Here is a 25,630-nt window from a genome sequence, read left to right on the forward strand (position 1 = left end):
CGGAGACTCCTCTTGGAATCCCACCTGGCTGTGAGCCGAGCCGGAGCAGGACTAACCTTGTTGCCGGGGCCTTCTTTCTCCGCTTCGGTGTCCCGTGTGGTGGGGCTGTCTGGGCGCGGCTGTGCGGTGCTGCTGAGCTAACCCCACCGTGCTGGAGATGGTGTGCTGGGTGCCGCGGTGACTCTTGGACGAGCTTGTGCATGCGCCAGCGTTCTTCAAACGCCAGTGATAAAAAGCTGTTGTGTGGGATGTTTCTTTCCCTTTCAGGTACAAGGCATCAGCTGGAGGGTTGAAAGTGTAGCTTGGGAATTGTGTGCATTTCATAAAGTAGCATAATTGCCTTTTTCTAGGAGAATATTTTAGAAATGTAGCATTTTAGAAGTTCTTGGGCATTTTTAAATACAGGTAAATATTTGAATTTGGTTTGACACAAAATACAGAATGGAGGAAGCATGCAGATGTCTGGCGTGTTCCCCGAAGCACCCTCCACTGTGTCCTCCGCACCGACCCTTCGCGCCTCTGCTTCAGCCACAGCTGCCCCGGGAGCGAGTTCTCCTGAGGCCCTGGCTGTGCTGACTCGAGGGCAGCGTGAGGGTGGTCCTCAGCTGTGAAGGTGCCACTTACACACTAAGTCCTCCTTCCTTGCGGAGGGAAGGGCTCAAGTAGCAAATATTGGAGCCCCCACTTGGTGCTGGGAGCTGTGACAGGCAGCTCCTGAAGAAGCAGTTTAATTGGAACCAGTGACCATCTAAAAATGTTTGTACTCTAAACCAGATTTTACAGAAATATTGGAATCATACCTTCATACTTGATTTTTTGTTTAGATAGATAGGCGGAAAGGAAGCCTCCTGGGGGGTCTGGTCTGATCCTCCTGATCCTTGAAGAGCTTCTGGCATCATTCTGCCTTCACGCTCCCCATTTTCATAAGTAACTGGTGGCTTGACATGCTGGGTTTGGTTTGGGAGCCCTCTGACAAACTGAAAGGGTGGATCAGGAAGCGTCTGACCAAGCCACTGGTACCTAGTAGATACGCTCTGCGTCCGACAAGTCCTTCCCAGCAACATCCAGAAAGCAAAGTGCAGGCTTTGTTCCAAGGTCGTTGTCTAAATGTTTCCCTGTGTTTCCTTTTTGTAGGATGTGTTCTTAATTTGCTTTTCCCTTGTGAGTCCTGCATCATTTGAAAATGTCCGTGCAAAGGTAGGTGGGGATTTAAAGTATGTGAGTTATAGAATGACACTCTCAGAAATAAATACTTTATAAAGTATAATAATAATAAATTAAAAAAAAAGAAATAAATAAAATATCACTTAGCCTAGGAATTTTCAGTTATTTAAATTGGTTTTAGGAATTTGCTACTTAAGTACATGATTGGGTTTTTTATTCTTTTGAGACAGGGGTCTCACCCTGTTGTCCAGGCTGGAGTGTGGTGGTGACATCGGAGCTCACTGTAGCCTTGAGCTCCTGGGCTCAAACAGTTCTCCTGCAGTTCTCCTGCCTCCGTTCCTGTGTTGCTGGGACTGTAAATGTGCGCCGCTGTGCCTGGCTAATCTTTAAAAATTTTTTGTAGCGCTGGTTTTGTACACCCTGGCTGGTCTCAAACTCCTGGGCTGAAGTGATCCTTCCACTTCAGCCTCCCAAAGTGCTGGGATTATGGGTGTGAGCCACTGCGCCTGAGCCATGAGCAGTTTATTTTTATTTATTTATTTTTGAGATGGAGTCTTGCACTGTCACCCAGGCTGGAGTGCAGTGGCACGATCTTGGCTCACTGCAAACTCCACCTCCCGGTTCAAGCGATTCTCCTGTCTCAGCCTCCTGAGTAGCTGGGATTACAGGCGCCCGCCACCACACCTGGCTAATTTTTGTACTTTTAGTAGAGACGGGGTTTCACCATGTTTGCCAGACTGGTCTCAAACCGCTGGCCTCAAGTGACCCACCCACCTCAAACTCCCAAAGTGCTGGGATTTCAGATGTGAGCCACTGTGCCTGGCCTAATATGTGGATTTTTAAAGCTTCAGGTTCTGGTTCAGAAGTTTCCTGGACCTCATTAAAATAATGAGGCACTCAGAATTGGTCTAATAAAACTAACCACCATTTCTTTCTACTCCAGTCTCTTTCACAAACTTCTTAGTGAAAATGACGAGACAGGCCCTTCAGTAGGGACATTTTCAGTGGGGATAATGGCGGCAGACCTGAGACCTTGGGCTAGGTAGTTTATTCTCGTTTCTGAACAGATGATGAATTTTCTCAGATGACCCTAAGAACTTGTTTTACCAAAAACAAAGTGGTTTATTTGCTTTGGGAGGAACTCTTTTCCCTTCCACCTCTTCCCCTGCGGTTGTAGAGCCCATTCTCTCTGGTCGTGGTTCTGTCCGGCCATGATCCGGAGTCCTAGCTTGCTCATGGAACACCTGAGATGTTTCTTATGGCTCAAGGCTCAGATTGAAGGTGGGAACCACATGAAGGCTCGGTGGGGAGGCTGTGCCTGAGGTTAGGTGTCTGGCACAAGTGCCGCCGGCTGGGTGTGATTTAGGTGAAGGGCGTCTGTAAAGGAGCACATCACAACCTCTGTTCCTTCTTCACATCTAGTGGTATCCTGAGGTGCGGCACCACTGTCCCAACACTCCCATCATCCTAGTGGGAACTAAACTTGATCTTAGGGATGATAAAGACACGATCGAGAAACTGAAGGAGAAGAAGCTGACTCCCATCACCTATCCACAGGGTCTAGCCATGGCTAAGGAGATTGGTATGGAATCCTGCGTTTTTCCTCTGCCTTGTACCTCTTTTATTGTAGTGACAGAGACTGGAGTCCAGTCTGGGAAAGGAGGGTGTGTGTCTCCCACTCAGGGCCTGGTTGTACTCTTGGGGAACCAGCTGGCATCGCCTTCTGGGTCTTAATGTCAGCGTTGGAAGGTGGACGCAGGGCTGGGAGCCGGCAGAAAGTGCCCAGGTCCCCGGAGCTGCCTCCCGCCGGTGTTGTGATCAGAAGAGAGTGGGCTCAAGTGTACACTGCTGTGTGGTCGTGTTTTCCTGTAGGTGCTGTGAAATACCTGGAGTGCTCGGCGCTCACACAGCGAGGCCTCAAGACAGTGTTTGACGAAGCGATCCGAGCAGTCCTCTGCCCACCTCCCGTGAAGAAGAGGAAGAGAAAATGCCTGCTGTTGTAAACGTCTGAGCCCCTCGTTCTTGGTCCTGTCCCTTGGAACCTTTGTACGCTTTGCTCAAAAAAAAAAAAAAAACGGTGGAGCCTTCGCACTCAATGCCAACTTTTTGTTACAGATTGATTTTTCCATAAAACCATTTTGAACCAATCAGTAATTTGAAGGTTTTTGTTTGTTCTAAATGTAAGAGTTCAGACTCACATTCTATTAAAATTTAGCCCTAAAATGACAAACCTTCTTAAGGCCTTATTTTTCAAAAGCCCACCCTATTCTTGCTCAGATTAAGAGTTGCCAAAATACCTTCTGAACTACACTGCATTGTTGTGCTAAGAACACCAAGCACTAAACTGTGTAAGGACCTTCGTCTTTGAGAAGACTGTAGCCTCTGCAGTTAGGAGATGCAGACACTTGCTCAGTAGTTCTCAGATGTGTAAAGCAGAACAGCCTCCCGAATGGTGCGTTGCCATTGAACTCACCAGTGATTTAGCGGCCCATGTTCACGACATAACATTGTACTGTAATGGAGTGAGTGTAACAGCTCAGCTCTTTGGATCAGTCTTTTTGATTTCATAGTGAGTTTTCTGACCAGCTCTTGCGGAGATTTTGAACAGAACTCATGTTTCCTCTAATGAAGAATTCTGTTTAGCTGTGGGTGTGCCGGGTGGGGTGTGTGTGATCAAAGGACAAAGACAGTATTTTGACAAAATACGAAGTGGAGATTTACACTACATTGTACAAGGAACAAAAGTGTCACGGGTAAAAACTCTAAAAGGTTAATTTCTGTCAAATGCAGTAGATGATGAAAGAAAGGTTGGTATTATCAGGAAATGTGTTCTTAAGCTTTTCCTTTCTCTTACACCTGCCATCCCTCCCCAAATTGGGCATTTAATTCATCTTTAAACTGGTCGTTCCCTTAGTCGCTAACTTAGTAAGTGCTTTTCTTATAGGACCCCTTCTTACTGAGCAATATGCCTCCTTGTATTATAAAATCTTTCTGATAATGCATTAGAAGGTTTTTTTGTAGATGAGTAAAAGTGCTTTCCATGTTACTTTATTCAAAGCTAATAAGTGCTTTCCTTAGTTTTCTAGTAACTAGGTGTAAAAATCATGTGTTGCAGCTTTATAGTTTTTAAAATATTTTAGATAATTCTTAAACTATGAACCTTCTTAACATCACTGTCTTGCCAGATTACTGACACTGTCACTTGACCAATACTGACCCTCTTTACCTCGCCCACGCAGACACACGCCTCCTGTAGTCGCTTTGCCTAATGATGTTCCTTTGGGTCTGTGAGGTTCTGTAAACTGTGCTAGTGCTGACAATGTTCTGTACAACTTAACTCACCGGCAAGAATACAACGCGGAACCTTTCAGCCACGACAACAGGATTTTTTAAATTGACAGTTGCAGAATTGTGGAGTGTTTTTACATTGATCTTTTGCTAATGCAGTTAGCATTATGTTTTGCATGTATGACTTAATAAATCCTTGAATCATACAACTGGTAATACTGGTGTTTTTGAGACTTGATGAACAAGTTCCTGGTGTGCGTTTGTTTGCCTCGCTTTGAAGTCCCGGGTTGTTGGAGACAGTCATTTTCAATGCATGTCTCCACACAGGAGGGACAGAGGGAGTGCCACCTCCAGGGGAGAACTGGGTGAGCCCAAACAATACGGCAGGAGTGGAGGTGACGTTCACGTTTGGACCTGTCGAACAGCGGCGAAGCTCTGGTGGAGAAACGTGCGTCGGGGGCTGTGCACATCCTGGCCCAGAGCTTGGGGCTGAAGATGCAGACGTTGAGACCCTAGACTGGCCATGGAAGAGTAGAGGTTGGTGAACCCCACACACCCCTAAGGTCCTTTCCAGAGGCTGGCTGGGTGGCTTACGCCTGTAAGCCCAGCGCTTTGGGATGTTGAGGCAGGAGGAGTGCTTGAGCCCAGGAATTCTAGACCAGCCTGGACGAGAGGGAGAGCTCTCCACCAAAAAAAAAAAAACACACAAGAGCCTGAACTTGTACTATATAAAGGTTCATGTTAGAATTCGTTTTCTTAAAATTCCTTTTTATTGCTTTGAAGATTTTTTTGTTTTGTTTTGTTTTGTGTTTTTGAGATGGAGCTTCGCTCTTGTTGCCCAGGCTAGAGTGCAATGGTGCGATCTCGCCTCACTGCAACTTCTGCCTCTCAGGTTCAAGCGATTCTCCTGCCTCAGCCTCCTGAGTAGCTGGGATTACAGGCATGTGCCACCACACCCAGCTAATTTTTTGTATTTTTTTTAGAAGAGACGGGGTTTCACCGTGGCCAGGCTTGTCCACTTCGGCCTCCCAGAGTGCTGGGATTACAGGCCTGAGGCACCACCCCCAGCCGAGTTTTTTTTTTTTTTTTTAACAGATTAAATAATGCAGTTTTTGTTTTTTGAGACAGGGTCTGGCTCTGTCTCACAGACTGGAGTGCAGTGACGTGATCTTGGCCTGCTGCAACCTATGCCTCCTGCGCTCAAGCCATCCTCCCACTTCAGCCTCTGGAGTAGCTGGGACCACAGGTGCGCACCACCATACCCAGCTAATTTTTTTGTATTTTTTGTAGGGTTTTGCCATGTTGGCCAGGCTGGTCTTGAACTCCTGAACTCAAGCAATCCGCCAGCCTGGACCTCCCAAAGTGGTGGGACTCCAGGTGTGAGCTACCATACCTGGCAATAATGCAGTTTTTAAAAGTTTTAGTGGTTTTTAAAGAAAAACAGTCTTCCCCCTTCGTACCCTCTCCAAAAGGAATACTTGGTTTGCTTACCTGATTTTTGTTGTTTTACCTGCCGTGTCTAAATTAGGCTTTTTGTGCCAGTGAAACTTCTGAGTTCAACCATTCTTTCTCATCGACATTCCCACCATGGAAGATGTGAGGCTTGCTTTCCTGGTTGCAACCCTCTCCACCCAAAACCTTTCTCATCCCCTCAATATGATGGTTTTGGTGGACTCAGTTTAGTGCCCGCACAGTCACTACTACATAAACTACTCACCGGCCATGCCATGTAGCAACAAAACTGCGTTTCCTGCACAACTTCTGGTTTTCTTTGGGATAATTAGTACTTTGCTTACTTTCCTATGTACTGAATTCAATTGTGAACTACTTTTTTTTTTTTTTTTTTGAGGCAGGGTCTTGCTCTGTCACCCAGGTTGGAGTGCAGTGGTGCCATCACAGCTCCTGGGCTCAAGTGATCCTCCTGCCCTAGCCTCCTGAGTAGCTGGGACCACAGGTGTGTGCAACCATGCCCAGCTAATTTTAAAATTTTTAGTAGATTGGGGTTTCCCTATGTTACCTAGGCTGGTCCTGAACTCCTGGCCTGAAGCCATCATTCCACCTCAGCCTCCCAAAGTGCTGGGATTACAGGTATGAGCCACTGTGCCCAGCCTCAGCTGTGAACTTTTCATCTGTTGCCTAAACTTCTCAAGATGTTCAGATGCGTTGTTATTTTGCCAATATCCATTTTCCTGAAGTCATCTGACCTGCACCTCTCTTAGGTGCTGGTCTTCATTTCCTGCACCTAGATTCTCTTTTTTTGATTTACTTCATCCTGAATGGTTTCTCCAAGAGCTCCTTGAGAGTGTGCTGGAAGTACACACAGTCATGCATCATGTAATGACATTGTAGTCAACAGTGTATTGCATATATGATAGTGTGTGAGACTACCTTATTTTTACTGTAACTTTTCTGTGTACAGATACGCAAATACCACTGTTAAAACTGCCAACTGCATTCAGTATAGTAACGGGCTGTGCAGGCGAGTAGCCTGCGAGCAGTGAACAGGCCCCACCTTCGACCTAGGTCTGTAGTAGGCTGATGTTAACAATGAAATCACCCATGTGTTTCTCAGAATGTTTACCTGTTGTTAAGTAAGGCATCACTCTTATTTTTGAGCCCCTGCATCTTGACAACTGTTTTACAGTACCTCTGGCTGGGCCTAAAATTCTAGGTTGGTGTTAACATCCCTTTTAAGTTATATTGAGACGGGGTCTTACTTTGTTACCCAGGCTGGAGTGCAAGAGCATCATCTCAGCTTACTGTGGCCTCGATGACCTGGGCTCAAGCAGGCCTCTTCAGCGTCCCAAGTAGCAGGGACTACAGGTGTGCACCACCATGCCCACCTAATTTTGTTTTGTAGAGATGGGATCTGACTATGTTGCTCAGGTTGGAGATTTTTTCTTTTGAGACAGGCTCTTGCTATGTTGACCAGGCTTAGACTTAAACTCCTGGGCTCAAGTGATCCTCCCACTGCAGGCTCTCAAGTAGCTGGGACTACAGGCTTTGGCCCACTGCACCCAGCCTCCCTTTAGTTAAAAAAATTTATTCTTGGCCGGGCGCGGTGGCTCAAGCCTGTAATCCCAGCACTTTGGGAGGCCGAGACGGGCGGATCATGAGGTCAGGAGATCGAGACCATCCTGGCTAATACGGTGAAACCCCGTCTCTACTAAAAAATACAAAAAACTAGCCGGGTGAAGTGGCGGGTGCCTGTAGTCCCAGCTACTCGGGAGGCTGAGGCAGGAGAATGGCGTGAACCCGAGAGGAGGAGCTTGCAGTGAGCTGAGATCCGGCCACTGCACTCCAGCCTGGGTGACAGAGCAAGACTCCATCTCAAAAAAAAAAAAAAAAAAAAAAAAAAAAAAAAAGTTTATTCTTGGCCGGGCGCGGTGGCTCAAACCTGTAATCCCAGCACTTTGGGAGGCCGAGACGGGCGGATCACAAGGTTAGGAGATCGAGACCATCCTGGCTAACACGGTGAAACCCCTTCTCTACTAAAAAAATACAAAAAAAAAAAAAAAAACTAGCCCGGTGAGGTGGCGGGCGCTTGTAGTCCCAGCTACTCGGGAGGCTGAGGCAGGAGAATGGCGTAAACCCGGGAGGTGGAGCTTGCAGTGAGCTGAGATCCGGCCATTGCACTCCAGCCTGGGCGACAGAGCGAGACTCCGTCTCAAAAAAAAAAAAAAAAATTTATTCTTGGCTGGGCGCAGTGGCTCACGCCTGTAATCCCAGCACTTTGGGAGGCCAAGGTGGGCAGATCATTTGAGGTCAGGGGTTCGAGAGCAGCCTGGCCAACATGGTGAGACCCTGTCTCTACTAAAAATACAAAAATCAGCCAGGTGTGGTGGTACACGCCTGTAATCCCAGCTACTTGGGAGCCTGAGGCAGAAGAATTGCTTGAACCTGGGAGACAAAGTTGCAGTGAGCCGAGATTGTGCCACCGCACTCCAGCCTGGGTGACAAAGTGAGACTCCATCTCAATTTTTTTTTTTCCCCCCTGTAGAGACAGGGTCTTGCTGTGTTGCCCACACTTGTCTTGAGCTCAAGGAATCCTCCCCCTTTGGCCTCCCAAAATGGAATGATTACCGGCCTGAGCCACTGTGCCTGGGCCCTTCAGACTTTTGAAGGCAGTTCTTCCATGATCGTTCTTAGCCATTTCTGTTGGGATGTATTTTTTCTTAGATCTTGTGAGATTGTCCTTTTCTCTTCCACATTCTAGGGTTTATTTTATCCACCATGCTGTGCACTTGGTGGCCTCTTTCTATCTTGGAAATTCATGATTTTCAAACTCAGATGTCAGACCTGGAGTGGCCTCGTAACCTTTTTCTTTTCCCGGTTTATCATCATCTTTGAGGTTTTGATTTTGTCTCTGATGCTTTTCATCTTCAGGAGCTCTTTTCTGCTCTCTCCACTGTGAGCCTCCAGGGTCAGTTCTGAGTCACAGTGCTTTCTCTGAGTCCCAAGCCATGGCATGGGTCATCAGGAGCTTCTGCCCACATCATCTGTTTCTTTTGGTCTCTTGTTCTAGTGTCAGGAGTCCTTGGCTTATGCTTAAAGGCTGAAGTTGGAAACAGTTCCCTAGGAGGTCACACCATGTAGCAAGTCCATCTTGTACCTTTCTGACACTAGGTGAGTGCAGGAATTGGGTTTAGAAACAAGCTTGTAGCAGTTGGACGCTGCTATAGCTTTTCTTTTTTTTTGAGACAGTCTTGCTCTGTCACCCAAGCTGGAATGCAGTGGCACAATCTCGGCTCACTGCAGCCTCCGCCTCCTGAGGTCAAGCAATTCTCCTGCCTCACCTCCTGAGTAGCTGGGATTACAGGTACCTGCCACCACGCCTGGCTATTTATTTACTTATTTTTTAGAGGTGGAGTCTTGCTCTGTTGCCCAGGCTGGAGTGTAGTGCCACGATCTCAGCTCACTGCAACCTCCGCCTCCCAGGTTTAAGTGATTCTCCTGCCTCAGTCTCCTGAATAGCTGGGGCTATAGGCGCACACCACCACTCCTGGCTAATTTTTGTATTTGTAGCAGAGACAGGGTTTCACCATGTTGACCAGGCTGGTCTCGAACTCCTGACCTCAGGTGATCCACCCACTGTGTCCTCCCCACAGTGCTGGGATTACAGGCGTGCGCCACCGTGCCTGGCCTGAAGTTTTGAAAGGACCCTTTGCAGGCTTTACAAAGCTCTAGGGTGGCATGGCTGTGACAGCACAGGCCCCACGGAGGTGTCTTCTGAGGTCAGATTTCCTGGGAGAATCTTCAAGACTTGGGGAGTCAGGAGGGCAGAGTCTCCTTCCCTCAACTGTGCTTGTGTCCAGTCCCCGCCTTCCACCTCAGAGCAAACGACGGGCCAGGTTTCTTCCCGCTTTCGAGCAAACCTGCTCCTTAGCTGGTCTTGTCTGCCTCAACCCCACTTCACAGCTGCTCAGGGTCTTGTAAGCTGGGGTCCGTTCATGTCTTTCCTTCCTGCCTAAGCTTCTGTACTGCGCGTCATCTGACTGTTGGAGTGTCTTCTCCCATCCTGTGGGTCTGTGCTTTTTGGAGAAATCTCCCTCCTGTCATTCTGTTGGGCTTCCAGTGGGAGGGGTGAAGTTAGTGCTCGTGCAGTCTTCCATCTGAAGCCAGAACCCTGAGGTTTAAAAAGCACCTGGAAACATCATTGCTCTACAACCACCCAGTGTATTAGCGCTACCTGGAAATCCCCAGTAAGAGAGCACGCGACTGTACACACAGGCACTACTGTGACGCGTGCTTTATTGTTTTAACTCCTGAATCCACTGGCCGACCCCAGAGCCAGAAGAGTAGCAAGAATTCAATCAGCAACTCTGGATGCGGACACAATGAAACAACGGCGTGGCCAGGGGCGTGGCCAGGGGCTCCACTCACTTCCCCAACTGGGTTTCATTTTCCTCCCCAGCCGGAGCCCAGGGCTGCCCTTGGAGAAAACCCCAGGCCGCACCCTAACAACAGTTCCATTTGCACAGCCAGGAAGCCCAGTTTGAAAAACAAACCACGCCTGTAAACCGAGTTGGATGAAAAGGGCTGGCTTGAGGGTGGGAGCCTACGGATCTGTTCACGGTCTTCCCGGCGGGCCCTGGATTCCAGCACGTCTGGAGCAGTCCTTAGACAGCCAAGGGATCCATCCGTGGGCCCGGGCTTCCTGAGGCTGTCTCCGCAGTCGCTGGGTCTCAGGAGTCCCATCACCTGAGCGTGCTCGCTGCTTCTGCTACAATGGCCACAGTGACTTCCCATAAACTGTTCTGTCATTGAGACCATGGAACTCTGTTCCCATCCGATTCCCGTTGACGGACGTCCGCTGTTTTGGCATCATGGGAATTCCTCGGATGGTAGGTCAGTTTAAGGACAAAAGCGTGAGTCCATCATTCCTGGGACAGTTTCCCGTAGCCCTGGTCAGGCCACGTCCACCCCGGAGACCCCTTGTGCCGGACAGGAGACGCAGGCCGCCCTGTCGGAGACCAGGCTGTCCAAGGCCCGCATCAGGATGTCTGGCATGTGGTCTGTGAGCATCTTCGGACCTATGAGTATTTTGCTGAATTCCGCTTCGTGTGACCACTTGGCGCTATACTGAGCAGCAGAGCAGCAGCCAAACCTGAAGCAGAAAAGGAGAGACATCAGCCGCCAAGCGGCCCCAGGGCTGACCCCCGCACTCCTCCTGCCTGCCCACCACGCCGCACTCACCGCCCCGAGGTGCCCTCCTCCTGCAGGTGGATGATCCTGCCGGGAGGGTAGAGCGGCGGGTACTTGGGAGAAGAGTCCAGTGGGGAGTCGCTGGAGAAGCTGTAGGCCGGAGACCAGCGCGTCAGTAGGCTCTGCTCCCCCAGAAGAGGCTGTGTCAGGACTTCCTGGTCGCCCCCGTCCAGCTCCGTGGGAAAGTTGGGGTTCCCTCCGAACAGTTCATACCACAAACCGTGCAGCAAGATCTTGTACTGAGGGCGAGACCCAAGCAGTAGAATGCTGTCACTCACCCTCTGTCACCCGAGACCTCCCGAAACACCAAGGCGGACCAGACACATGGATCTGCCCATTGAGCCAGAAACCGCGCTTGGAAGACTCCACCAAAGACGCATGGCAAGCTGTGCTGGGTGGCAGCCGCCTCGGCTCAGGACCGGCGTCGGTGCCCAGTCACAGACCATGAGTGTAGGCTCTCTCCTGGGCAGTAAAACTATCGCACGCGGAGTTATATTTAAAAACCAAGCCATACAGCCTGTGAGGGCCATTTCCCTTAATTATTTTCAGGCAATTCTGCAAATCAGTTTTACCCTTCTCTGAAAGGCATTAGATACTAATTTCTACGGGCTGGAGTGCAATGGCGCGATCTTGGCACCACAATCTCTGCCTCCCGGGTTCAAGCGATTCTCCTACCTCGGCCTCCCGAGTAGCTGGCATTACAAGCTCCTGCCACCATGCCCGGCTAATTTTTTGTATTTTTAGTAGAGACGGGGTTTCTCCATTTTGGTCAGGCTGGTCTGGAACTCCCGACCTCAGGTGATCTGCCCGCCTCGGCCTCCCAAAGTGCTGGGATTATAGGCGTGAGCCACCGGGCCCGGCCTAGATACTAATTTCTAAAAAAAATTTTAGGATGGGCACAGCAGTGGCTCACACCTGTAATCCCAGCACTTTGGGAGGCAAAGCAAGTGGATTGCTTCAGCCCAGAAGTTTGAGACCAGCCTGGGCAACATGGTGAGACCCTGTCTCTACAAAAAATACAAAAATTAGCCAGGTGTGGTGGCGAGTGCTTGTAGTCCCAACTACTCAGGAGGCTGAGGTGGGAGGATCACTTGAACTTGGGAGGCTGCAGTGAGCCAAGATGGCGCCGCTGCACTCCAGCCTGGGTGAGAGAGCGAGACCCTGTCTCAAAAAAGAAAAAACTGGGGGAGGTAATTGATAAGGAGAAAAATTTGTGTTTCTTCTTTCTGAACACACCATAAGAAAGGAACAAAACCATAAGAAAGGTCAGAAGACAAAGGGGTTAAACAAATAAAAATCATCTCTATCCACACTAAACAAAACCACACGTGGCATATGTCTTTTCAAATTTTTGTCAAAATTCATATATCTCTATCTCCTTGTCCCCACCCTCTGCCATAAGTCTTCTCTCTTAATAATTTTTATTTTATTTATTTATTTTTTTTACTTTTCAATGGATATCTATCTCTATCGGCAGACCTAAGTTTCTTTTCTTTTCTTTTTTTTTTTTTTTTGGAGAGAGAGCCTCATTGTATCCCACAGGCTGGAGTCCAGTGGTGCAATCTCGGCTCATGCAACCTCTGCCTCCCAGGTTCAAGCGACTCTTCTGCCTCAGCCTCCCAAGTAGCTGGGATTACAGGCACCCACCACCACCCATAGCTCATTTTTGTATTTTTAGTAGAGATATGGTTTTGCCATGTCGGCCAGGCTAGTCTCAAACTCCTGACTCAGGATCCGCCCGCCTTAACCTGTGCTGAGATTACAGGTGTGAGCCACTGCACCTGGCCAGCAGACATAAATTTCTACCACTATGTTAAAAAACCCCTGACATGGACACATATCACCATTTTAATAACTGCATGATATCCACAGTATAGATAAATGTGCCTGTGCCTCTTAAGCTCTATTTGGCAGCCTCGCTTCCTAAGCTTTCAGACAAAAAGCCAAAAGGCATTAACATACTGTTAGTCACAAGACAGGACTAAGAAGTTTGTTAGAAAGCAAAATCAAATGGATAGTTCCTCCAGAGTATTTTCTTTTTCTTTTTTTTTCTAGAATAGAGACAGGGTCTTGTTGTGTTGCCCAGGTTGGCCTCAAGGGATTCTCCTGCCTCGGCCTCCTGAGGTGCTGGGATTCCAGGCATGCGCCAGTGGGCCCAGCCCAGATCCTATTTCCTCCCTGTGACATTTCCCGCACTTGCCGTAGCCATTTGCTTTCTTTTTTTTTTTTTTTTTTGAGACAGAGTCTCACCCTGTTGCCCAGAGGAGTGCAGTGGTGCGATCTGGGCTCACTGCAAGCTCCACCTCCTGGGTTCACGCCATTCTCCTGCCTCAACCTCCCAGTAGCTGGGATTACAGGCGCTCGCCATCACGCCCAGCTAAGTTTTTGTATTTTTAGTAGAGACGGGGTTTCACCGTGTTAGCCAGGATGGTCTCGATCTCCTGACCTCGTGATCTGCCCGTCTCGGCCTCCCAAAGTGCTGGGATTACAGGTGTGAGCCACCGCGCCCGGCCCATTTGCTTTCTTAAATATCACAGAGTCCTAGACCAGAATCTGACCAGAGGGTGGAAGGAGAGCTTCTAGAAACAGCATAGAGTGTCCTGCACTGAGGGTGCAATTCCTCCCGGCTCTCCACAGGATCTTAGGGACAGGCCCTGTGTCCTGTAGACCCTCTCAACAAGGCACCCGCTTACCTTGGGTTTATTGCAGTGCGCAACCACCCGCAAGATTCTTCTCTTCAGATCTTCCAAGTTGGTCACACTGAGCCTGTTTAGCAAAGAGGCACACTGAGGCTGGGACCCAGCACTCCCTACCCCCCAGCCCCGGGCGCAGCACCAGGCAGGCTTACCTGGGAATCACATCCTTCCCCAGGACGAGCGACACGATGAAGCTCTGAGAATATTCATGCAGAGCTTTGCTGAAATTCCAAACAGGGAGAGGACGTTAGCTTTATGACAACACTGCCCACAAGGGCTTCCACGAAAGAAATCAGTGACACTGAGTGGTTAGTTTCCCAGACCTCAGCTCTGTTCTCTCTTCTCTAAAGGGAGGGGAGGGGAAACTTCAGTTACGGCGACTGACTGGCCAGATCCTACTAAAGCCACAATATACGTCCGACAGAGATGCCCCACGGCTAAAACTGCAAACGGGACACCAAGGTGGACCAGGCACATGGATCTGTCCTTTGACCCAGAAACCACACTTGGAAGACTGCATCAAAGATGCACTGGCAAAAATGAAGGGCAGAGGCAACAGGCGATTGACTGCGGCAGAACCTGCACCGGCAGAGGCTGGGAGCCTCCAGATACCCATCCCCAGAGCTGCCTTCAGCTCACAATGAGTCACACAATAGTGCGTCCCGCACAGCTGGGAGAAGAAGGAGGCTGTGTGTGCCGCTGCGGGGTCATCTCAGGACATGTGGTGAAAGTGAACAGCCACCACCAGAGGCAGAAGAGCAGGGAGAAAGTGCAGCCTTTCACCAACAGGAGAGGAACACAGACACGCTTCCTTCCAGCCATGGACATAACGGAAACGCCAGTCAAAATCACCACACACTTCAACCTCTGGGGTGACAGGACTTTTTTTTTTTTTTTTTTTTTTTTTTTTGAGGAGCCTTGCTCTCTGTCCGCCTTTCCCCCAGGCTGGAATCAGTGGTGCGATCTCGGCTCACTGCAACCTCCGCCTCCCGGGTTCATGCTGTTCTCTTGTCTCAGCCTCCCAAGTAGCTGGGACTACAGGCGCCCGCCAACACGCCCAGTTAAGTTTTTGTATTTTTAGTAGAGACGAGGTTTCACCACGTTAGCCAAGATGGTCTCGATCTCCTGACCTTGTGATCCGCCTGCCTTGGCCTCCCAAAGTGCTGGGATTACAGGTGCAAGCCACTGCACCTGGCCAGAAAGGACATTTTTGAGGGAACAAGGATGGAAATGAGATTTCTCTGAATGCACCCTGCTTTGTTGAGTTGTCTTTGGAACCTGTTAATGTTTTATTTTACATCATTAGAAAACAAAATGACACAAAATAACAAGAAGCAATCCCTAAAATAACAAGCTAAATGAAACAAATGAACCTAATAGTGTATTAACCAAACAGAATTATTATTTCAAGTGACTTAAAAAACCACAGTAACCTGGCTGTACATCTCTACCAGGAATACATCTTTGTAAGAAAGCAAACTGGGCGCGGTGGCTCAAGCCTATAATCCCAGCACTTTGGGAGGCCGAGACGGGCGGATCACGAGGTCAGGAGATCGAGACCATCCTGGCTAACACGGTGAAACCCCGTCTCTACTAAAAAAATACAAAAAACTAGAGGCGAGGCAGCGGGCGCCTGTAGTCCCAGCTACTCGGGAGGCTAAGGCAGGAGAATGGCGAGAACCCGGGAGGCGGAGCTTGCTGTGAGCTGAGATCCGGCCACTGCACTCCAGCCTGGGTGACACAGCGAGACTCCACCTCAAAAAAAAAAATTAAAAAAAAAAAAAAAGAAAGCAAACTGCACAGACATGGCAAAGCCCCATCATCCTACTGTTAGATGTCATGCTGGTATTACTATTTGGAAAGGGCGATCTGTGTATCTCTACATATACATATATTGTGAGGGACATGTAATAAATGGGTTACTGTTGACAGAAACCAAATTTTTCAGATAAGAAGAAAAAAAGACACAGAGTTTCAGTGAAAACAACGTACAACCATTTGGTACAGGTAAAAACCCTGATCTTAATTTTTTTTTTTTTTTTGAGACAGAATCTTGCTCTGTAACCCCGGCTGGAGTACAGTGGTGCGATCTCGGCTCACTGCAACCTCTTTGTCCTGGGTTCAGGCAATCCTACTGCCTCAGCCTCCCGAATAGCTGGGACCACAGGCACGTGTCACCACGTCCAGCCCATTTTTGTAAGGAACGGGGTCTTTCTATGTTGCCCAGGCTAGTCTCGATCTCCTGGGCTCAGGTGATCCTCCTGCCTCAGCCTCCCAAAGTGATGGGATTACAGGTGTGAGCCACCATGCCCAGCCTCCTGATCTTGAAGTATCACTACACACTATGATTACATTTTCTCTTTGGTATAACAAAAGCCTTTCCTACCTCTTTCCAATAAAAAGCCCTGGGAATTATGACCAGCTCTGTGGTAATGAGAACCACCAGTGCCCAGATTTCAGTTCAGAAATACCATTTCCCACTAAAAGGAACCAATATTCCTTGGAGAAATGGTTGCTTCCAGATATGGACAACGGTGAAAAAAAAAAATTGCTCATTTCAAGCCCAAAACTTGAGAATACTTTGTTGTACCAGAAAGCAAGAAAATGAGGCCAGGCACAGTGGCTCAATACCTTTAATCCCAGCACTTTGTAGCTGAGGCAGGAGGATCACTTGAGCCCAGGAGTTCAAGGCCAGCCTGGGCAACATACCAAGACCCTGTTCCTTACAAAAATTAGCTGGACGATCGCCGGGCGCGGTGGCTCACGCCTGTAATCCCAGCACTTTGGGAGGCCGAGGCGGGCGGATCACAAGGTCAGGAGATCGAGACCACGGTGAAACCCCGTCTCTACTAAAAATACAAAAAATTAGCCGGGCGCGGTTGTGGGGGCGTGTAGTCCCAGCTACTCAGGAGGCTGAGGCAGGAGAATGGCGTGAACCCGGGAGGCGGAGCTTGCAGTGAGCCGAGATCGCGCCACTGCACTCCAGCCTGGGCGACAGAGCGAGACTCCGTCTCAAAAAAAAAAAAAAAAAAAAAAAAATTAGCTGGACGTGGTGGTGTACGCCTGTGGTCCCAGCTACTTGGGAGGCTGAGGCCCGAAGATCACCTAAGCAAGGAGGCAGAGGCTACAGTGAGCCATGACTGTGCCACTGCACTCCAGCCTGGGAGACAGAGCAAGATCCTGTGTCAATTAAAAAAAAAAGACAGCAAGAAAACAGACGACTGAAGTTTTTTTTTTTTTTTTTTTTTTGAGACCGAGTCTCGCTCTGTCGCCCAGGCTGGAGTGCAGTGGCGCAATCTCGGCTCACTGCAAGCTCCGCCTCCCGGGTTCACGCCATTCTCCTGCCTCAGCCGCCCGAGTAGCTGGGACTACAGGCGCCCACAACCGCGCCCGGCTAATTTTTTGTATTTTTTTTTTAGTAGAGACAGGGTTTCACCGTGGTCTCGATCTCCTGACCTTGTGATCCGCCCGCCTCGGCCTCCCAAAGTGCTGGGATTACAGGCGTGAGCCACCGCGCCCGGCCTGAAGTTTAAGTTTTAAAAAAATTAATGTCTGCCTCTGTAGACTGCTAGGTAACAATTCATTACTCTGAACACTGCTATATTGAGGGGAAGATTTAAGCATTTATATATTCTCCCATTTTTTCCTGTGTGAACTATACGTCAAAGAAACCAAATACGCAAAGAAAAGCTCTTTTTGTTCTTTACGTACTTACTTTTTAATCATTCCAAAGGGCTGGGATTACAGGCATGAGCCACCATGCCTGGCCCTTTATTTCATTTCAAAGAAATAAAGTGGTATAATATTCCTTTATAATCACGGCAAAAGGTTACACAGAACGGTCAGTATGCTGAATCAGCAAAAAAATGTACTTTTCAGCTGGGCGCGGTGGCTTACACCTGTAATCCCACCACTTTGGGAGGCCAAGGTGGGCGGATCACGAGGTCAGGAGATCGAGACCATCCTGGCTAACACAGTGAAACCCCATCTCTACTAAAAAATATAAAAAATTAGCCGGGCATGGTGGTGGGCGCCTGTAGTCTCAGCTACTCAGGCGGAGGCTGAGGCAGGAGAATGACGTGAACCTGGGAGGCGGAGGTTGCAGTGAGCCGAGATCGCACCACTGCACTCCAGCCTGGGCGACAGAGCAAGACTCCATCTCAAAAAATAAAAATAAAAGGCCGGGCGCGATGGCTCAAGCCTGTAATCCCAGCACTTTGGGAGGCTAAGACGGGCGGATCACGAGGTCAGGAGATCGAGACCATCCTGGCTAACATGGTGAAACCCCGTCTCTACTAAAAAAATACAAAAAACTAGCCGGGTGAGGTGACGGGTGCCTGTAGTCCCACCTACTCAGGAGGCTGAGGCAGGAGAATGGCGTAAACCTGGGAGGCGGAGCTTGCGGTGAGCTGAGATCTGGCCACTGCACTCCAGCCTGGAGACTCCGTCTCAAAAAAAAAAATAAATAAAATAAAATAGAGTACTTTTCAAACTCATAAAAATGTCTTTAAACATGTCCACTGTGCATGTGTCACTGCCCACAGCATATGCCCCCCGAGAAGGACCGCTCAGCACACTGGGCTCTGGACGACCCACCAGGCGCATGGATGTCAGCAGCCACCCTCTGCCAGGGCTGTGAGAATGGGGGAGGCTGTGCATGCTTATGGGGAGGGAGGGTAGGAGAAGTCCCTACAACCTTCTGCTCAGTTTTGCTGTCAACCTAAAACTGCTCTAAAAAATAAAGTCTGTTTGAAAAAAGACTCTCAGATTGAAATCCTTTAGGAAATTAAAGGTATGGTCAGACAGGTCTAAGAAAGGGTACACAGACCTTCTTCTGTGAAACAGTGCTTCAAAACAAACAGCTGGGTGCGGTGGCTTATGCCTGTAATCCCTGCACTTTGGGAGGCCGAGGCACGCGGATCACTTGAGGTCAGGAGTTCGAGACCAGCCTGGCCAACATGGCGAAACCCTGCCACTACTGAAAATACAGAAATTAGCCGGGTGTCGTGGCATGCAAGTGTAATCCCAGCTACTCAGAAGGCTGAGGCAGGAGACTCACTTGAACTCGGGAGGTGGAGCTTGCAGTGAGCCAGGCTCATGCCACTGACTCCAGCCTGGGAGACAGCGAGACTCCGTCTCAAAAAACAAAACAAAACAAAAACCACAAATCTCTCTTGTGGATGAAAAATTGTGATTAGGTGATGAATAAAAGAGGAGTCTTGGCTGGGTGCAGTGGCTCACACTTGTAATCCCAGCACTTTGGGAGGCCAAGGCGGTGGAACACGAGGTCAGGGGTTAGAAAGCAGCCTGACCAACATGGTGAAACCCCATCTCTACTAAAAATACAAAAATTAGCCAGCATGGTGGCGTGCACCCGTAGTCCCAGCTACTCGAGAGGCTGAGGCAGAAGAACGGCTTGAACCTGGGAGGTGGATCATGCCACTGAGAGCGTGACTCCTTCTCGGAGGGGCGGGGCGGGGGGGGGGGGAAGGAAAAAAAAAAAAGATGAGTCTTGACCACATGACACTAAGTAGCAAGCTATTAGAGCAGGAAAACAAAGGCTCACCTCCACAGCCCCCGAGGCGGGGAGAAGGCGTAGCACCTGACCTGCGGGTAGGCGGCTCGGAGCATGGTGGCCAGCAGGGCGGCCGCCCCACCCCCGAGGCTGTGGCCCACGATGACCAGCCGGTACTCCTAGAGGACAGACAGCAGAATGAGGCGAAGGATAAAAACAACAGCTCCAGAGAGGAGGAGGAAAGAAAGTTAACTAAGATCTCACAGGAGCAATGCTGAAGGCTTGGCTCAAAATCCCGTCGTTGATGAGTCGTCGGTAAACGTATCTGGCAGCTTGAGAAATACCCTAAAAACACAAAGAAGGTAGTTAATCCTCAGACAAGGCAGGCCCAGGGGAGACTTGAGATGGGATGACGCTGTGCACTGACGTGTGAGTCTCTCCCGGGATCTGAGATCATGGGCTCAGCAGCCACATCCATGGTGCATGGCTATGCTCCTGGCCCCTTGCACAGAGCCTGACATGAAGCACGGTGCTTCACGCCTGTAATCCCAGCACTTTGGAAGGCCAAGGCAGGAGGATCACTTGAGCCCAGAAGTTCAAGACCAGCTTGGGCAACACAGTCTCTACTAAAATAAAAATACAAGACCAGCCTGGATCCTGTCTCTACTCAAAAAATAAAAATAAAAATAAAAAATAACCGGGCTTGGTGGCGAGCACCTATAGTCCAGCTCCTCAGGAGGCTGAGGTGGGAGGATCGCTTGAGCACAGAAAATGCAGGCTGCTATGAGTCATGACTGCATCACTGGGCAGCACAGTAAGACCCTGTCCCACCCTAAAAAAACCCAAAAACAACCAAACATCTTTCCACAGATACATTTCTGTGGCTTTGTCTGTAGCTACACCGTTTAGTGCTGTGTGAACATACCACAATTCACTTCAGCCAAGTTCCTATGGCTGGTCAGATTTACACTTTTTAAATGACATTTAAACATAAAGTTCTAAAGCTGGGCCAAGTGGCTCACACCTGCAATCCTAGCTATTTGGGAGGCTGAGGCAGGAGGATAACTTGAGCCCATGAGGTTGAGACCAGCCTGGGCAATGTAGCAAGACCCCATTTCTCTAAAACAACAAAATTCATAAAGTTCTGAATCAAAGAAGCTGATAAGCATCCACTGTTCCTGCAAAGGTAAAACTAAGTGAGTTTTGGGGTGGTTAGGTTTGGCTTTAACTTCAAAAAATAAATAAAATTTTATTTATTTATGAATGAATGAATGAATGAATGAATAAATGACAGAGTCTCGCTCTGTCGGCCAGGCTGGAGTGCAGTGGTGTGATCTCGGCTCCCTGCATCCTCTGCCTCTCAGGTTCAAGCGATGCTCCTGCCTAGCCTCCTGGGTAATTGGGAATACAGGTGCATGCCACCACGTCCAGCTAATTTTTGTATTTTTAGTAGAGACGGGGTTTCACCATATTGGCCAGGCTAGTCTCAAACTCCTGACCTCATGATCTGCCCGCCTCAGCCTCCCAAAGTAGTGGGATTACAGGCATGAGCCACTGTGTCCAGTAAAAATTTAAAATTTTCTGACATATACATCTGTCCTTTGAAACAGGCTTCTTGAAAATTAAGCAGTTGGCTGGATGTGGTGGCTCCTGCCTGTAATCCCAACACTTTGGGAGGCTGAGGCAGGAGGATCACTTGAGCCCAGGAGTTCAAGGTTACAGCAAACTATGCCCCACTGCACTCCAGCTTGGGTGGCACAGTGAGACTGTTTCTGAAAAAAAATCATCATGGCCGGGCGCGGTGGCTCAAGCCTGTAATCCCAGCACTTTGGGAGGCCGAGACAGGTGGATCACAAGGTCAGGAGATCGAGACCATCCTGGCTAACCCGGTGAAACCCCGTCTCTACTAAAAAATACAAAAAAAAAACTAGCCGGGCGAGGTGGCGGGCGCCTGTAGTCCCAGCTACTCGGGAGGCTGAGGCAGGAGAATGGCGTGAACCCGGGAGGCGGAGCTTGCAGTGAGCTGAGATCCGGCCACTGCATTCCAGCCTGGGTGACAGAGCGAGACCCCGTCTCAAAAAAAAAAAAAAAAAAAAAAAAAAATCATCATAAAAATAATAAAAGAAAAAAATAAAGCCATTCCCTACATGCAGTTAAGCCCTCAAAAGATTTTTAAAAAAGAAAAGCAGTGCCAGGGAAACGGCCCCGTCAATGAGAAATATCTTCAAAATGCTTTCTCACCGTGCTCCTGTGCTGGGCCCAGAGAAAAGCGGGCCTGGCCCCGTCCCATGAAGCTTCTATTCTAACAGGATGGGGTGGAGGAAATCCCACAGAAGATGGGAGACTGTTTTTCATCTCTAATGCAACTACAAGTTTCTTTTTTTTTTGAGACGGAGTCTCGCTCTGTCGCCCAGGCTGGAGTGCAGTGGCGCCATCTCGGCTCACTGCAAGCTCTGCCTCCCGGGTTCAGGCTATTCTCCCAGCCAGTAGATGGGATTACAGGCGCCCACCATCTCGCCCGGCTAATTTTTTCTATTTTTAGTAGAGACGGGGTTTCACCGTGTTAGCCAGGATGGTCTCCATCTCCTGACCTCATGATCCACCCGTCTCGGCCTCCCAAAGTGCTGGGATTACAGGCGTGAGCCACCGCACCCGGCCCTGACCGCACTTCTTAACAAATCCCCAGATGCCCTTTCTCTCTCTTGTGACAGGGGGATGCAGTCAACTCCAGGCGACACTCACTGGGCACCTACTGTGTGGCTGGCGCCGGGCAGGCAGAGCCCAGCAGGATGTGGAGTAAGCCGCTGCCGGCGAGCCTCCCCGGCACACTTCCAACAACAAAACGCCAAGGCCCTTTCGGCCGCGCAGATTTGGAGTCTGATTACTGTGGACAGCGTCAGAGCCAAACTCAGTGCGACCTGGCACTAATGAAGCCAAGAGCACAGGACAGGCCCCGAGCGGCAGCCTTCCTGACCCAAGGGACAAACTGTCACTAAAATACGAACACAGCACGCGGGGGCCTCAGCTGCCAGCCAGGCCGGGGGTCCTCAGCTTGTGGTCACGTAAAGCCTTTGCCTGAGCAGATCCACCCAGGCCAAGCCCCTTGGCCCCTGATGGGTTTCTGGGGCATCTCTGTACTAAGGCTTCCAGTTCCTCCTTTCCTCACACACACCCAGGAACAGTCAAACTGGAGTCTTTTGTGAACTGGCATACAAAAAAGACAGCAAAGGGCCAGGCGCGGTGGCTCACGCCTGCAATCCCAGAACTTTGGGAGGCTGAGGCAAGAGGACTGCTTGAGCCAGGAGTTCAAGACCAGCCTGGGCAACATAGTGAGACCCCCATCTCTACAAAATACAAAGTAAAAAATTAGCCAGGCATGGTGGCACACGCCTGTAATCCCAGCTACTTGGGAGGCTGAGGTGGGAAGATCACTTGAGCCTGGGAGATGGAGGCTGCAGTGAGCTATGATTACACCATTGCACTCTAGCCTGGGTGACATAGCAAGACCCTGTCTCAAAAACAAACAGTCCGGGCGTGGTGGCTCAAGCCTGTAATCTCAGCAATTTGGGAGGCTGAGACGGGCAGATCATGAGGTCAAGAGATCGAGACCATCCTGGCCAACATGGTGAAACCTCGTCTCTACTAAAAATACAAAAATCAGCTGGGTGTGCTGGCGGGCACCTGTAGTCCCAGCTGCTGGGGAGGCTGAGGCAGGAGAATGGCTTGAACCCGGGAGGCGGAGGTTGTAGTGAGCCGAGATGGCGCCACTGTATTCCAGCCTGACCAACAGAGCAAGACTCCATCTCAAAGAAAGAAAGAAAGAAATAGGCCAGTGACAAAAGGACAAATCTTGTACGATTCCAATTCTGTGAGGTTCCCAGAAGAGACGACTTGTAGAGACAAAGTAGAACAGAGGTTCCCAGAGGCCGTGGAAGGGAGGAAGGGGAAGTCAGTGGTGATGGGTTCAGAGCTTGTGCTTGGGGTGCTGGGACTGGACATGGGCACACGGCACTGTGAACGCGTTGAATGCCCAGAACTGCGCACTAACTACCAACGAACAGTGACACTGACCAATGTGTTTCAGGAACATCTCACCACAGTTACAGAAAACCCCCAAAACTAGAAACCCCGCCCCTCTTCTCTGGGCGGGGGGTTTTCAATCCTTCAGGAGGAGCTGAGGCAGCCCCACACGCATAGCACAGTGAGAGGGAAACTGTGAACTTGGCACCGTGACATCTGCCATCTGCACAGAGAATGTGTGAATGACCTGGCAGAGTGCCAGCAGGGTGGCCTGCCTCCTGAGGGCCTGGTGCTCGCTCTCTGCTGCTCTGAGTCGTGATGAAGCTTTTCTTCACCATAAGAATGTTCTACTTGAAATAATTCAGAGGAGGCTGGGTGTGGTGGCTCATGCCCGTAATCCCAACACTCTGGGAGGCTGAGGCAGGAGGACAACTTGAGCCCAGTAGTTCAAGACCAGCCTGGGCAACACAGGGAGACTGCCTCTCAGCAAACACACAAAGAGAGAAGGAAAAGCCACAGAGCTGGGCTCAAACGCCCAACCTGGTACTTATTCCAGTAGCCATGCGACTTCAGGCAAGGTGCTCGCTCTCTCTGAACAGGCTTCTCTTAGAACAAACAAAATCCTACAACCTCCCAGGGCGGCTGTGAGAATCAGCGCAGGAGGAACGGGCAGCGCTGTCTGTGCAGTTCCTGGCCGAGGTGCCCATCTGCTGTGTGGTCAGCATTCACGGGAAAGACGCACGAGCCTGCGCTCATACCTTGTGTGCCAGGCGGTCCTGCACCTCACACTCCACGTCCAGCACCTCGCTCTCCGCTGACAGGTCCGTAAGGACGTCCTGTAAAAAGGGCGTTGCAGAAGCGGCCATCAGCCTGGGATGGGCAGGGTGGGAGAATGACAGGTGGTTCCTGCTCCTGACACTTCTATGGAGGATGGCAGGGATGGTACCGTCTCCTGGTTCAGTGCCTGACTCAGGAGGGAAACCCAGCGGTGGCTCCTGAGGGCCCCGAAGGCGCGACCAGCTCTGGGCTGGGCGTGAAGAGTGGAGGGGATCATGGAGCATGCCTAAGACACACCCTGCGCCTTCCCCATCACACACATATATTCTAAGGACTCCGCAGCACAGAGCCTGTACCAGGGTTTTGTTTTTTTTTGTTTTTGTGTTTTTTTTTTTTTTTTTTTTTTTTTGAGACGGAGTCTCGCTCTGTCGCCCAGGCTGGAGTGCAGTGGCGCGATCTCGGCTCACTGCAAGCTCCACCTCCCGGGTTCACGCCATTCTCCTGCCTCAGCCTCCCGAGTAGCTGGGACTACAGGCGCCCACAACCGCGCCCGGCTAATTTTTTGTATTTTTAGTAGAGACGGGGTTTCACCGTGGTCTCGATCTCCTGACCTTGTGATCCGCCCGCCTCGGCCTCCCAAAGTGCTGGGATTACAGGCGTGAGCCACCGCGCCCGGCTGTACCAGGGTTTTGAACAAAGCCTGGTTCCTGTCCTCAGGAGCCCCGTGACAGCTGAAACCGTGGAGAGGGGGAGGCCCAGACTAGTGCTGCAGCAAGGGCCAGGCGGTGCCGAGTCAGAGGACAGGGCACAGCCTAGGGGCAGGGGCGTGCCACCTCCTTGGAGGAGGTGATGCCAGAGCCAGACCCGAAGGAAGAGGCTGTTGTGAAAGCAGAGAGGACAGGCGCGTCCTCCCCACAGGGGCAGCGGGACCACTGGCTGGGGCCCTGGACGCGGCTCCACACCAGCCCTATTTGAAAAGGTCCACAGGTGAGTGCTGTGCGGCTGGGCTGGAAGCCCCGGCACCGGTGTCCAGGCTGCGGAGCAGGCAGGGGGAAGGCTGCTGGGTAAAGCACGCAGAGCTGTGATAAGAAACACAAACTTGCCAGGCACGGTGGCTCACGCCTGTAATCCCAGCACTTTGGGAGGCCGAGGCGGGCGGATCATCTGAGGTCAGGAGTTCAAGACCAGCCTGACCAACATGGAGAAACCCCATCTCTACTAAAAATACAAAATTAGCCTGGCGTGGTGGCGCAGGCCTGTAATTCCAGCTACTCAGCAGGTTGAGGCAGGAGAATCGCTTGAACCCGGGAGGCGGAGGTTGCAATGAGCCGAGATCGCACCACTGCACTCCAGCCTGGGTGACAGAGTAAAACTCTGTCTGGAAAAAAAAAAAAAAAGAAAGAAACAGAAACTTGATATTAAAGGCAGTGGGCCCTGTCAGAGAAAAGCACGAAATCATGTCCTC

General features: G+C 50.1%; 2 protein-coding genes across 4 annotated transcripts in view; one reads left to right on the top strand and one right to left on the bottom strand.

Annotated features, from left to right (window-relative positions):
• The window catches only part of LOC105497946 (Rac family small GTPase 1), a 32,091-nt gene extending 26,930 nt beyond the window's left edge, over positions 1-5,161 (top strand). For both annotated transcript variants that reach the window (XM_011769506.2, XM_011769513.2), the window contains 3 exons: positions 1,135-1,197; positions 2,587-2,746; positions 3,037-5,161. In XM_011769506.2, the coding sequence (XP_011767808.1) occupies positions 1,135-1,197; positions 2,587-2,746; positions 3,037-3,167 (354 nt within the window). In that variant the 3' untranslated portion in view covers positions 3,168-5,161. The remainder of the gene's footprint in view (positions 1-1,134; positions 1,198-2,586; positions 2,747-3,036) is intronic.
• A 5,411-nt stretch (positions 5,162-10,572) lies between these two features.
• Positions 10,573-25,630, bottom strand: part of LOC105497956 (diacylglycerol lipase beta) — a 41,986-nt gene continuing 26,928 nt past the window's right edge. For both annotated transcript variants that reach the window (XM_011769534.3, XM_011769527.3), the window contains 7 exons: positions 24,147-24,224; positions 19,633-19,713; positions 19,420-19,547; positions 14,006-14,074; positions 13,851-13,923; positions 11,149-11,396; positions 10,573-11,059 (listed from right to left, as the gene is read on the bottom strand). In XM_011769534.3, coding sequence (XP_011767836.2) covers positions 10,861-11,059; positions 11,149-11,396; positions 13,851-13,923; positions 14,006-14,074; positions 19,420-19,547; positions 19,633-19,713; positions 24,147-24,224 — 876 coding nt within the window. In that variant the 3' untranslated portion in view covers positions 10,573-10,860. The remainder of the gene's footprint in view (positions 11,060-11,148; positions 11,397-13,850; positions 13,924-14,005; positions 14,075-19,419; positions 19,548-19,632; positions 19,714-24,146; positions 24,225-25,630) is intronic.

Source organism: Macaca nemestrina, chromosome 4 (genome assembly GCF_043159975.1).
Source record: "Macaca nemestrina isolate mMacNem1 chromosome 4, mMacNem.hap1, whole genome shotgun sequence".
Taxonomy (NCBI): domain Eukaryota; kingdom Metazoa; phylum Chordata; class Mammalia; order Primates; family Cercopithecidae; genus Macaca; species Macaca nemestrina.